The sequence below is a fragment of the Chrysochloris asiatica genome, unplaced genomic scaffold (assembly GCF_000296735.1).
Source record: "Chrysochloris asiatica unplaced genomic scaffold, ChrAsi1.0 scaffold00136, whole genome shotgun sequence".
In the NCBI taxonomy this organism is placed as follows: domain Eukaryota; kingdom Metazoa; phylum Chordata; class Mammalia; order Afrosoricida; family Chrysochloridae; genus Chrysochloris; species Chrysochloris asiatica.
Window position 1 is genome coordinate 9,409,491 of NW_006408654.1, and position 12,772 is coordinate 9,422,262.

Genomic DNA, 12,772 nt, shown 5'->3' on the forward strand with positions numbered 1-12,772 from the left:
GCTTGAGAAATGCTGACTGTGTTCTTCCCTTTTGGTTTCCTAGTTCCAAATCTTTGCATATTTTATTATAGTACCTGGTTTTGTCTTCTCGAGCTGATCTTTGGAATTTTCTGTTCAGCTCTTGGACCTCTTCAATTCTCCTATTTGCTTTAGCTTCTCTACGCTGGAGAGCAAGTTTCAGAGTCTCCTCTGGCATCCAAAAGGTCAACTTTTCCTTCTTTCTTGTCTTCTTAATGACCTTCTGCTCTCTTCATGTATGATGTTCTTGATGTCATCCCACAACTCTTCTGGTCTTCCATCTTTAGTGTTTAATGTATCAAATCTCTTCTTCAGATGGTCTCTAAATTCAGGTGGGATAAATTCAAGGTCATATTTTGGCTCTCATGGACTTGTTTTCATTTTCTTCAGCTTTAGTTTGAATTTGTATATCAGTAATTGATGGTCTGTACCACAGTCTGCCCCTGGCCTTGTTTTCACTGATGATATGGAGCTTTTCCATCTTCTCTTTCCACAGATGTAATCAATTTGATTTCTATGTGTTCCATCTGGCGAGGCCCATGTGTACAGTCGTCTGTTATGCTGTCTAAAGAAGGTATTTGAGATAAACAAATAATTTGGAAATCATTTGATGTCAACTGGTACTACTTTATCTACTTCATAAGTGATTTTGTAAACCATATTTCATTCACATAAAAAAAATGTAAATTCAAATTATTGTGGGGTCTATGCATATGTGTAGAAAAGATTAGATTAATATTCCAAAAATCCAAACGTATTGCTGTCAAGTTGAATTCTAACTCATAGCAACCCTATAAGACAGAGAGACGAACTGCCCTTCGGGGTTTCTAAGGTCGTAAATCTTTACGGAAGCAGACTGCCACGCTTTTTCCAGGCAGAGTAGCTGGTGGATTTGAACCCACAACCACTAGGCTAGGAGTTTAGTGTTTAACCATTGTGCCACCAGGGCTTCTAGATTAAGATTGCTGTTATGTACTTCGAGTTGGTTTGAACTCATAGAACCATATGTTGGGTTTCTTAGGAGCCACTGGTGAGTCTCAACTGCTGACACTGTAGGTAGTATCCCAGTGCTTATCCTATAGCACCATACCAGGACCCCAGATTAAGACTGTTGTTGTATTGTCAAGTGCCATCAAGTACTACTCATGGTGACTCTGTATAAGGTTTCCAAGGAATAGCTTGTGAGTTTGAACCACCGACCTTGTTCAAACTGACCTTGTGATCCAGTGCTTATTCTAGAACACTGCACGAGGACCCCAGATTAAGATTAAATTACCTCAAAGACAGAATCCCAACCACAGCCATAGGTTGAGCATGGTCCATACACTCCCAACACATTCTCTTTCTTCTCATTTTCGATGCTGTAAACTGCCCTGAACAAGTTCCAGTGTTCTGCGACATAACCAATGGTTATGCCTGGAGGACACTGTACCTCCATCTGCAAACAAAATCAGGACAGAGCACAGGATGTTACATACCTATATACATATATATACATCATCTTATACACACATACCATACATAGTATATTCAAACAAGCATATACACACAACCTAGAAACATTCTTAATCATGCTAGGAATAAGGAGATAATTATTGAGACAGATAAAAGTCCCTTGGCTCTCTCTCACTACTAGATGACTTTTTGGATGTGCCAAGAATACAAAACCCTGAACAGTCTTCACTTGTATTATTTCTCAGGGGTATCTGTGCAGTGAGCAGCCTGAAGGGATGAAGTCATGTCTTGCTTTGGGGCAAAGCAGGACTGATTGATTACTGTTTGCTGTAAAATGGCCAGTTCTTCAAGCTCAGTGTCCCTGAACTGCATAAGTAACAGTCACCAGAGCTTTTTCAAGTTGAACCTAGGAGTTAAGGGACTGGATACAGACTCAGTGATGCTCATACTGCTCTCTGTGCCATAATCCAATCCTTTGTCTTGATCTAGGAGGCTCTTGTTTGCTGACAGAGTCCATGAATGAGTAATAAAGTAACTGAATAACTTTTAATAAGGTTAAAATCAAATCTCAGACCTGACAATTCTAAAAGACAAAAAAGAGGAAAGAGGCATTCCAAAGCTACATATTGTGTAACCAACAGTGTGTGTACATAAAGCCATTTAAGATTTACAAAATATTATCTGCTACCTTATTTTAGTTTGTCTATGTAATATTTTTTCAGGCACAATGAAGATATTACTATTTTATAATAACAAGAGTATACAGATTAAGTCCCAATCCAAAAGTTCTAACCATTTCTATGGTATCATATCAATTTTCCTAAAAATTTCAGTCCCTAAGTTGTCAGGATTGGAGCAAGGTTTATTGACAACCTGAGGTACACATACAGCACAACCCTGCTTACAAAAGCTAACAGGATTTGAAGCGCAGCCTTTAGTATGTATTACACCTCAATACAAAGGAAACAAAAATATTCACAACTGAACCAATAACGTAATGATAAACAGAGAAAAGATAAAAATTGTCAAGGATTTCATTTTACACACAATTGATACTCATAGAAGCAGCAGTCAAGAAACCAAATGACACATTGCACTGGAAAAATCTGCTGTAAGATACCTTTAAAGTGTTAAACAGCAAAGATATCACTTTGAGAACTGAGTTGGGCCTGACCCATGTCATTTTCCATAGTCTCATATGCATTCACTACCACTCATTTGCCACTTTGTCGTACTGTAGTGACGTACATGGTACTGTGATTCTGGAAGCTATGTCATGGGTATTTTAAATACCAGCAGGCTCACCCATGGTGGACAGGTTTCAGCTGAGATTCTAGACAAAGACAGACTAGGAAGAAGGAGAAGCAGACTATTTCAGAATATTGAGTCACTGAAATCCTGATGAATAGCAGTGGAACACTGTCAGCACCAGAATATGGAATACTGAAACCTGGTGAAAAGCACTAGAATCTTGTAAAATATAGTGCTGGAAGCTATACAACCTTAAAGTTAGAAGTTACTCAAAATATGACTGGGGAAGAGCTGCCGCCTCAAAGTAGTTAGCTGTGATGGTGCAAATGGAGTAAAGCCTTTGGGACCTTTATTTGAAGATGGAATTCAACTCAAAATGAAGGAAAATAGCTGTAAATATCCATTAATAATCAGAATATGGAATGTATGAAGTATGAATCTAGAAAAATTAGAAATTGTCAAAAATGAAATGAACACACACACAAACAATTATATCCTAGCCATTAGTCAGCTGAAATGGACTGATATTGGCCATTTTGAATCTGACAATTACATGGATTATTATGCTGGGATGACAAATTGAAGACAAATGGCATCACATTCATCATCAAAAAGAACGTATCAAGCTCTGTCTTGAAGTACAACACTATCTGTCATAGAGCAAATAATAAAGCCTATATGCCTACAAGGAAGACCAGTTATTACCACCATTCAAATTTACACACCAATCACACAATAGCCAGTGATGATGAAATTGAAAAAGGCTTCCAACTTCTTCAGTCTGAAATTGATCAAACATGCAATCAAGATATGTTGATAATTACTGGTGATTGGAATGCAAACGTTGGAAACAAAGAAGAAGGATCAGTCATTGGAAAATATGGCCTAAGTAATAGAAATGATGCTGGAGATCCTATGATAGAATTTTGCAAGACCATGACTTGTTCATTGCAAATAATCTTTTTTACACAATATAAAAGATGAGTATACCTCACCAGATGGAATACACAGAAATCAAATTGACTATATTTGTGGAAAAAGACAGTGGAAACACTCCAGATAATCTGCCAAAACAAGGCTAGGAGAAGACTCTGGAACAGACTATCGTACGCAAGATCAGGCTGAAGTTGGAGAAAACTAAAACAAGCATAAGAGAGCCAAAATATGATCTTGAACATATACTACTAGAATTTAGAGATAATCTAAAGAACGGATTTGATGCATTAGACTAAATACAGTAAACCAGAAGAAGTGTGGGATGATATCAAGAACATCCTATAGGAAGAAAGCAAAAGGACATTAAGACAAGAAAGTAGGAAAAGACCAAAAAGGGTGTCAGAAGAGACTCTGAAACTTGCTCTCCAGTGTAGAGATGCTAGTAAATCAAAGAACTGAGGAGATAAGATAGCCTAATAAAAAATTTCAAAGGGTAGCTTCAGAAAACAAAATCAAATACTATAATGAAATATACAAATACCTGGAGTTAGAAAACCAAAAGGGAAGAACATACTTAGCATTTCTCAAGCTAATGGAACTGAATAAAAACTTCAATTCTAGACTTGCAATATTGAAGGATTCTATGGGCAAAATATTAAATGATGCAGACAACATCAAAAGATGGAAGGGATATACAGAGTCATTGTACACAAAATGAAATGGTTGATGCTCAACCATTTCAAGAGGTAACAGCATTGATCAAGAGTCAATGATACTGAAGGAAGAAGTCCAAAGTGTATTGAAGACATTGGCAAAGAAAAAAGCACCATGAGTTGATGGAATACCAATTGAAAGCTTTCAGCAAACTGATGTAGCATTCAACTATGCCAAGAAATGTGGAAGAAACTACCTGGCCAATTGACTGGAAGACACCCATATTTGTTCCCATTTCAAAGAGAAGTGACCCAGCAGAATGCAGAAATCATCAGATAATACCCATAATCTCCCATGCAAGTAAAACTTTACTAACTATAATGCAAAAACAGCTGCAACCATGCAATGAAAGAGAACTTCCAGAGGTTCAAGCAAGTTTCAGAAAAGGATGTGGAATGAGAAATATCATTGCTGGTGTCAGATGGATCTTGACTGAAAGCAGAAAATACCAGAAAGATGCTTACCTTTGTTTTATTGAATATGCAAAGGCTTTTGATTATGCAGATTATGACAAGCTATGGACAACATTGGGGAGAATGAGAATTCCAGAACACTTAATTATGCTCATGAGGAACCTATACCTAGACCAAGCGGCAATTGTTTGAACAGAACAAGAGAATACTGAATGGTTTAAAATTAGGAGATGTGTGTGCCAGGGTTATATTCTTTCACACTTATTCAATGTGTATGCTGAGTACACAATCATAGAAGCTGGCTTTTATGAAGGAAAATGTGGCATCAGGATTGGAGGAAGACTTATGAACAACCTGCAATATGCAGGTGATACAACTTTGGTTGCTGAAAGTGAACAGGACTTAAAATACTTACTGATGAAGATCAAAGACCACAACCTTCAGTATTAGTTGCACCTCATTGTTAATAAAACAAAAATCCTAACTTCTGGATCAATGAATAGCATTATGATAAATGGAGAAAAGATTGATGTTGTCAAGAATTAATTTTGCCTGGATCCACTATCAACATTCATGGAAGCAGCAGTTAAGAAATGAAAATGACATTACATTATCTGCTGCACGGACTTCTTTAAAATGTTCGTGAGCAAAGATGTCAGGTTGAGGATTAAGGCGTGCCTAATCCAAGCCATGGTATTTTCAATAACCTCATATGTATGTGAAAGTTCGACAGTGAATAAGGAAGAACATAGAGGAATTGATGCATTTGAGTTATGGTGTTGGAAGAGAATATTAAAATACTATGGACTGTCTTCTGCCTATAACTGATTGGAATACCTAAAATGGGGCTACAATGTGCCCAGTGAAGAAGGCTTCCTGCGGAGCCTCAGCATTACATAAGACTATAGGTAGAAGTCTGAACCACATCCAGATCTTCAGAGATGGGAAATTTCCACTTGAAAGGATGAGCAAACCAGCCTGGAGCAACTAGAAGAACAGAAGATACTTCTTGAAAGAAAGAACTACAGGAAAAATACAAAACAATAGAGGCAGACCAACTGTTACTACAAGAACAAGCAAGTTGCTTGCCCAGGAGACATCAAGGCAAGTGGTCAGGTCCCCTCAGGACAAACCCTCTTCCAAGACTAAGATTCAATGGGAATACACGCTCTGATTGGTGACCACGCTTGTCACCCATAAGGGGAAGTGCGGGAAAAATAGCAATGAAGCGGCAAGCTAAGCACTACAATGTTCAATAGACTAGTTTGAACCCGGGTGGAGACCTGGTCGGCCAGCAGTGTGGCAAGACCTGGGGACTCTAGGGCACAGAGTCAGTGACACAGCCACAGAGGACTAGAGTGGAGAGTGAAGTGTCCAGCTGATAAGAAGAGAAGAGATATGTGCAAGAACACCCACACTTGTAGATAATGCCCACTTGACCTGGCTTCAATGACTGGATGATCAGAGCTCAACCAGAAGAAGAAAGACAAGGAAAAAAAAGCGTAATCTGATACAAGTTGATGAACTTGACCTACACCTATGGATGCAGTAGCTCAAAAGAGGAAACAAATCCTTACAGCAAGAATCATTTCCACTCCCTCCACACACAGAGTAGACAGGGATGGGCAACTTGGACATTGGCCACCCAAAATGGGAGTGGGGGTGGGCTACAAAGGCAAGAAGTGACTGGTTTACAAGCTTTCAAGAGGGAACCTAGATCCAGAGGGCCTGGAGGAAGGTAGAATCTCCAGTGAATAGTATCCAATCTGTCTAGGCAGGGCTGATGAAATGCAGACGGGTCTTTTGTGATACAGTAGTGAATAATTGTTATCAGGACTGATTGGGAAGGTTGGAAATGTAAAGGTAGACATTTTATAGCAAGAAGGGGAGTGATTAACTTTTCAGTCTAGGAGCGGAGGTCCCTAGGACCATCAATGGAGAAGAGCGGAGAGCAGGACCCTACCCAGAGAAGCAGTGATGCCTGAGATGAAGGCAGAGACGATGACGTGGAGAGATGGAGCAGCTGGGGACTTGAGATCCAGGGAGGGAGAGGGGCTGTATACTGATGACTGGGTGGGGGCAGGCTTGCAGGGTGTACCTTTTGTTGGTTGATGATGCATGGAGGGGATTGTAACCATGGCAATGAAACGATATAAAATATAATGAATGTAAAACTAATGTTCTCCCATTTAAACTATCACATAATTCACAATAAAACATTGAAAAAAAAAATACTATGGACTGTCAAAAGAACAAACAGATCTGTGTTGGAAGAAGTCCAGCCAGAATGCTCCTTGGAAATCTGGAAGGCCAGATTTGTCTCTCATACTTTGGCTATATTATCAGGAGAGACCAGTCCCTAGAGAAGGATATCATGTTTGGTATAATGGAGGGTTTGAGAAAAAAAGGAAGCCTCCAAATTGGATGGATTGGCACAGTGGCAGCAGCAATAGGATCAGACATGGCAACGACTGTGAGGTTGGCATGGGAGCGGACAGTGTTTCCTTCTGTTGTGCATAGAGTCCCTATGAGTTGGTTCTGAATTGATGGCACCTAATGACAACAACAAAAAATGCATGCAAAAGCTACATACTGAACAAAGAAGACTAGAGAACTAATGTATTTGCATTAGGTGTTGTTGATAAATATTGAATGTACCATGGACTGTCAGAAGAATGAATAAATCCGTCTTGGAGAAAGAACAGCCTGAATGATCTTTAGTAGCAAGAATGGTGAGACTTCATCTCACATATGTTGGACATATTTTCAGGATGCAGAAGTCCCTAGAGATATTTAGAGAGTCAGTAGAAAGGAGGAGGACCACGATCATATGAACAGATATGGTGGCAGCAACAATGGGATCTAACAAAGTAACAATTGTGAGGATGGTGCAGAACGGGGTAGTGTTTCTGTTGGACATGCAGTCACTATGAGTTGGAATTGACTCAGTGGCACCTAACCACAACAGCTCATCATCATAATATAGGACCACTCAACTTCACTGGTTGTTAAATCAAGACAGCATTGCTCATACACATATATTCATACAACAGCACATACATATTAATTTGATAGCTTCCTAGAACTAAGGTCTCATAGGTTGTAGAAAAATAATTATTTTATAAGTTCCTATTTTATACTCAAATTAAAAAACAAACTCACTGTTATCAAGTCAATTCTGACTCATTGTGACCTTGTATAGCGTTTCAGAGGCTGTAAGACTTTATGGGATCAAAAAGGCTTATCTTTCTCCCATGGAGCAGCTGGTGGTTTTGAACTGCAAAAATTGTGGTTACCAGTTCAGTGTTTATGCTAGTTTCACCAGAGCTTCTTTATAGTACACTTCGTTATTATTGTTAAGTGTTGTTGAGTTAATTCCAACTCACAGCAATCCTGTATAGGGTTTCTGAGGAGTGACTGGAAAATTTGAACCGCCAACCTTATGGTTCAAACTGACCTTATAGCACACTACTCAGTCATAAAATGGAAAAAATTATTGACGCATGCAACACTTTAGATGAATCTAAAGGTATTTACACCAAGTGAAGAAAAAAAATCCTTAAAGATTATGTTCTATAATTCCATTTATATAAAATTCTGAAATAATAAAATTATAGAAATGAAGTAAAGATTAATGGCTGCCAGAGATTAGAGATGAAGGTGGGGAAGAAGGTAGTTGTGGTTATAAATATGTTGAGGGATAAAGGTTGATTCACTGAATATGTGTATAATGTGTAGACACAGTTCCAAGCAGTTGAGCATGTAATCTTAAAAGAAATCCTATTAGATAAGTACTATTATTATCTAATAGGATATTATTTGGTAAATGATGGTACTTACCATGTTCCCAGTAATCTAATGAAACATTGTTCTTCACATTTTATAAATAAAAACTCCTGTGCTCAAAGAAATTAAGTCAATTGTACAAATTCAAGCAGGTGACATATCAGAAATCAAACATTGGTTGCGCTCTCTAAAATGATTTTTGTTGTTGTTGTGTTTTTCTCTTATAGCAAAAAATCTTCTTGCAGTGATAAAAATAACCAAACTATAACTAAGCCTATCTGCATTAAAGTTCCAGCATTGACACCTATCCAATGTGAGACCCTCGTAAGGCACTTAATCTTTTTTGCCTCTTTTTCTGTAGAAAGGTCTAGGTTGTGTAGGTCACATAAATGTAACTACCATCCTTTCCAATGCTAAGAGGGTACATTTATGCTGAAGCCATACCTTATCTAGAGATACACAGATATATTCAGACCAATGTGCATGGCTATTGTCAACGCATATACATTTCTCAATCAGTATACACATAAGTAACACAGTAGTCAATTGTCATTGACTAACCAAAAACAACAATGAAACTCACTGCCAATGAGTAACTGCTGGCTCATAGTGACCCTATACAAGTTTTCAAGGCAGGAAATCCTCACAGGAGCAAACAGCCTGATCTTTCTCCCAGAGTGGCAGGTGGTTTTGAACAGCCCACTTTGTGGTTAGTAGAGACTTCTACAGTGCCAACAGGGTTCCTAGACTCAATATCCTAATTTGAGATTGACCCACTGACTAGGACCTTCCTCCCCACCACCTCCTTCCATCCTGACTGGCAAAGCCATTGAAAATGCTTCCTTGTGTTATTCTGGAGTCCTGGTAGCGTAGTGGGGGTATGAGATGGGCTGCTAACCACAAGGTCAGCAGTTCAAATCTAGCAGTTACTCTTCAAGTGAAAGAGGAGTCTCTGTGCTCCTTAGAATACTTACAGCCTAAGAAACCCTACATAGGGTCGTTATGAGTCTGAATCAATTCCATGGCAGTGAGTTGAGTGGGCTCTTCTGGACAGAGTGGAACCATGTCCTGAAGAGTGGGAGTAGCATGATACGATGAGTAAGACTCTGTCTCTGACCTCTTGCCTGGCTGAGGGACAACAGAAACAACAGCAGGAGCATCTGAAGGGTCTCTGCATTGTCATGATTTCTCTGCCCATACACTCGGTGACCCGGAGGACGAAGGGCCTCAGTGTCCGATAAGCATTCCTGGTGAAGTCATCCGTATCTTCATTTACAATGTAAACCATCTGGTCCAAGTTGTTTTTAACATCATATTTATTATTAGTTTCAAAGCCTGTCATCACTAAAGAAGAAAATGAGAAAACCCTCTCAAATTATGAGTTAATAGCTTCCACAAGAAGTCCTTTGGTAGCATCTCTTTAGGGCTTAAAGTAAAATAGCTTTTCAAAAAAAAATTCTATTGGAATATATACAAGCGATCAGAACATGAAAATTACTCATAAGTCCTCTAAGTATTTAATTAGCTGGGAAATTAAAAAAAAAAAAAACTTTTGTTTAAGAAACTATGTTTAAAATGCTCTTTACATTTTTAATATATAAAAAACTAAAATTATTTCCCATAGTATCGGAATTCATAAAACTTTAGTTATTAAAATATTTTAATCAAATTACACACTAGACAATCAATTAACTTACTCAAAAAATATGCTAAGAGGATCAGTGCCATTAAGAATTGCAAATAGAAAAAGGAACCAAGACAAAGTAAATGTCCAATGTGGTGGCCAAACAAATGTGTATAGCTGGTGCAGTGAGGGCCAGTACTCTCATAGTGATGAAAAGAGAACAGGCTTAATATTTTCTGGGCTCATTTCTTTTAACTTCCAGAGAAAAAGCATTGGACAGGAGTTCAATGCTACCTACTAGATCCAGCTCTACCACTGACTAGCTGACTCGGGTGTCCCTACTCCCTCACTCAATCTCCTGTAGCCTTTTCCTCATCTATAAAAGATGAGTGTGGAGGAGAGGGAATGTGCAAAGAGCAAGGCACTGTGTGGATAATAAATAAGGACATTTGCATGTCTAAAAAATTAAAAGTATTTAATGTATAAATAGATAAAATTATGCATAAATAATTCCATTTATTACTTTCTTGAAAATAATAGAAGACAGACTTTTCTCCTGAATCACTAAAAAATTATTCAATATAAAAAGATACTGGGTAGCCCTTTTGGCTCTCTGAGCAGCACCATGGTGGTCAGCAAGAACAAGTGTCTTACAAATGGTGGCAAAAAAGGAGCCAAGAAGAAAGTGGTTGATCCATTTTCTAAGAAAGATTGGTATGATGTGAAAGTACCAGCTATATTTAATATAAGAAATATTGGGAAAACAACAGTCACAAAGACTCAAGGAACCACAATTGCATCTGATGGACTCAAAGGTTTTTGAAGTGAGTCTTACTGATCTGCAGAATGATGAAGTTGCATTTAGAAAATTCAAGCTAATTACTGAGGATGTTCAGGGCAAAACTGCTTGACCAACTTTCATGGCATGGATCTTACCCATGACAAAATGTGCTTATGGTCAAAAATGGCAGACCATGATTGAAGCTCATGTTCATGTAAAGACTACAGATGGTTATTTGCTTCGCCTGTTCTGTGTTGGTTTTACTAAAAAATGCAACAACCAGATTCGGAAGACATCTTATGCTCAGCACCAACAGGTCCATCAAATTCAGAAGAAAATGATGGAAATCATGACCCGAATGGTACAGACAAATGACTTGAAAGAAGGGGTCAATAAATTGATTCCCAACAGCCTATTTACCCTCTCCATGATGTGTTTGTTAGGAAAGTAAAAATGCTGAAGAAGCCCAAGTTTGAGTTGGGAAAACTCATGGAGCTTCATGTTGAAGGCAGTAGTTCTGGAAAAGCTATTGGAGGTGAGATGGGTGCTAAAGTTGAACAAACTGATGACTATGAACCACCAGTTCAAGAATCTGTTTAAAATTCAAACTTTTGCTGATGACAAATAAAAGATGTTATTTGTGGAAAAAAAAAAAAAAGAAAAAGATATTGGGTAATGCAAAATTCTACCTGCTTCATATACTACTGAATACTACAAAATAATACATACACTCCAGAGGCTCAAAATGCTGAAGAACATGTATGTTGTCCAACTGTTGGGATAGAACAAAGTAATTGGGAGAAAGAGAAATAACAAAATTAAAATAAATATCAGAAACAAAATTTAAAAAAAATTATGAAAATAAATCCATTCATAATAACTTTCTCCACACATCTCTTGAGTGTGTTTCAGGTACTGAAAATATAAGAAACTTTACCAACTTTGTCTCATTAACTCATAATAACCTACTAAAGCAGGTATTGATAGCACTATTTTACAGATGGTAAAATCAAAGCACTAAGACTATAATAAAGTTATTCAAAGTTGCAGAATTAGTAGGGGATATTGTTTTTTTAAGTACTGTTGAGTAGAATCCAAATCACAGCATTCCAGTATAGGGTTTCTCAGGGGCGACTGGTGGGTTTGAACTGCCAATCTTGTGTTAGCAGTCCAGTGCTTATCCTACATATCCACACTAGGACTGCTAGTAAAGGATAGAGTCAGAGTTAAAACCAGATTTATCTGACTCACAGTAACAAAAAAACTGTATTTTATTTGTTTATATTTATGTTTATTTTTTAAAAATTCCAAACATTCCTGAAAGGATAAATGTTGTTGCTGTTTAGTGCCATTGAGTCAGTCCCAATTCATAGTGACCATGTATAAGAAGTCCAAGTTTGTTTCCAAGGAGCAGTTGGTGGGTTTGAACTGCCAACTTTGTGGTTCCCAGTGTTGGTCCTACAGCACCACACCAGAAGTACTAAAAAAAGGACAAATAGCATTCATCAAATATATTAACATATCCTGTCAATATTATAAGTTGAGAAACTGTTTTTAAACATATTTGCTAAATCTATGCATTCACTGATAAAAGATCAAAGAGCATAGTCTTCGGTATAAATTACATCTCAATGTAAAGAAAACAAAAATCCTCACCACTGGACCAATAAACAACGTTCTTATCAACAGAAAGAGATTGAAGTTGTCAAGGACTTCATTCTTCTTGGATCAACTAGCAACACTCACGGAAGCAGCAGGTAAGAAATCAAACGACGTATTAAATTAGGCAAATCT

At 37.8% G+C, this 12,772-nt stretch overlaps 1 protein-coding gene across 1 annotated transcript in view; it reads right to left on the bottom strand.

The window, feature by feature from the left end:
- Positions 1–12,772, bottom strand: part of PLSCR4 (phospholipid scramblase 4) — a 31,807-nt gene that overhangs the window by 3,091 nt on the left and 15,944 nt on the right. Inside the window, exons 4-6 of the mRNA XM_006869875.1 lie at positions 11,708–11,750; positions 9,691–9,917; positions 1,295–1,456 (exon numbers count right to left, since the gene is read on the bottom strand). Coding sequence (XP_006869937.1) covers positions 1,295–1,456; positions 9,691–9,917; positions 11,708–11,750 — 432 coding nt within the window. The remainder of the gene's footprint in view (positions 1–1,294; positions 1,457–9,690; positions 9,918–11,707; positions 11,751–12,772) is intronic.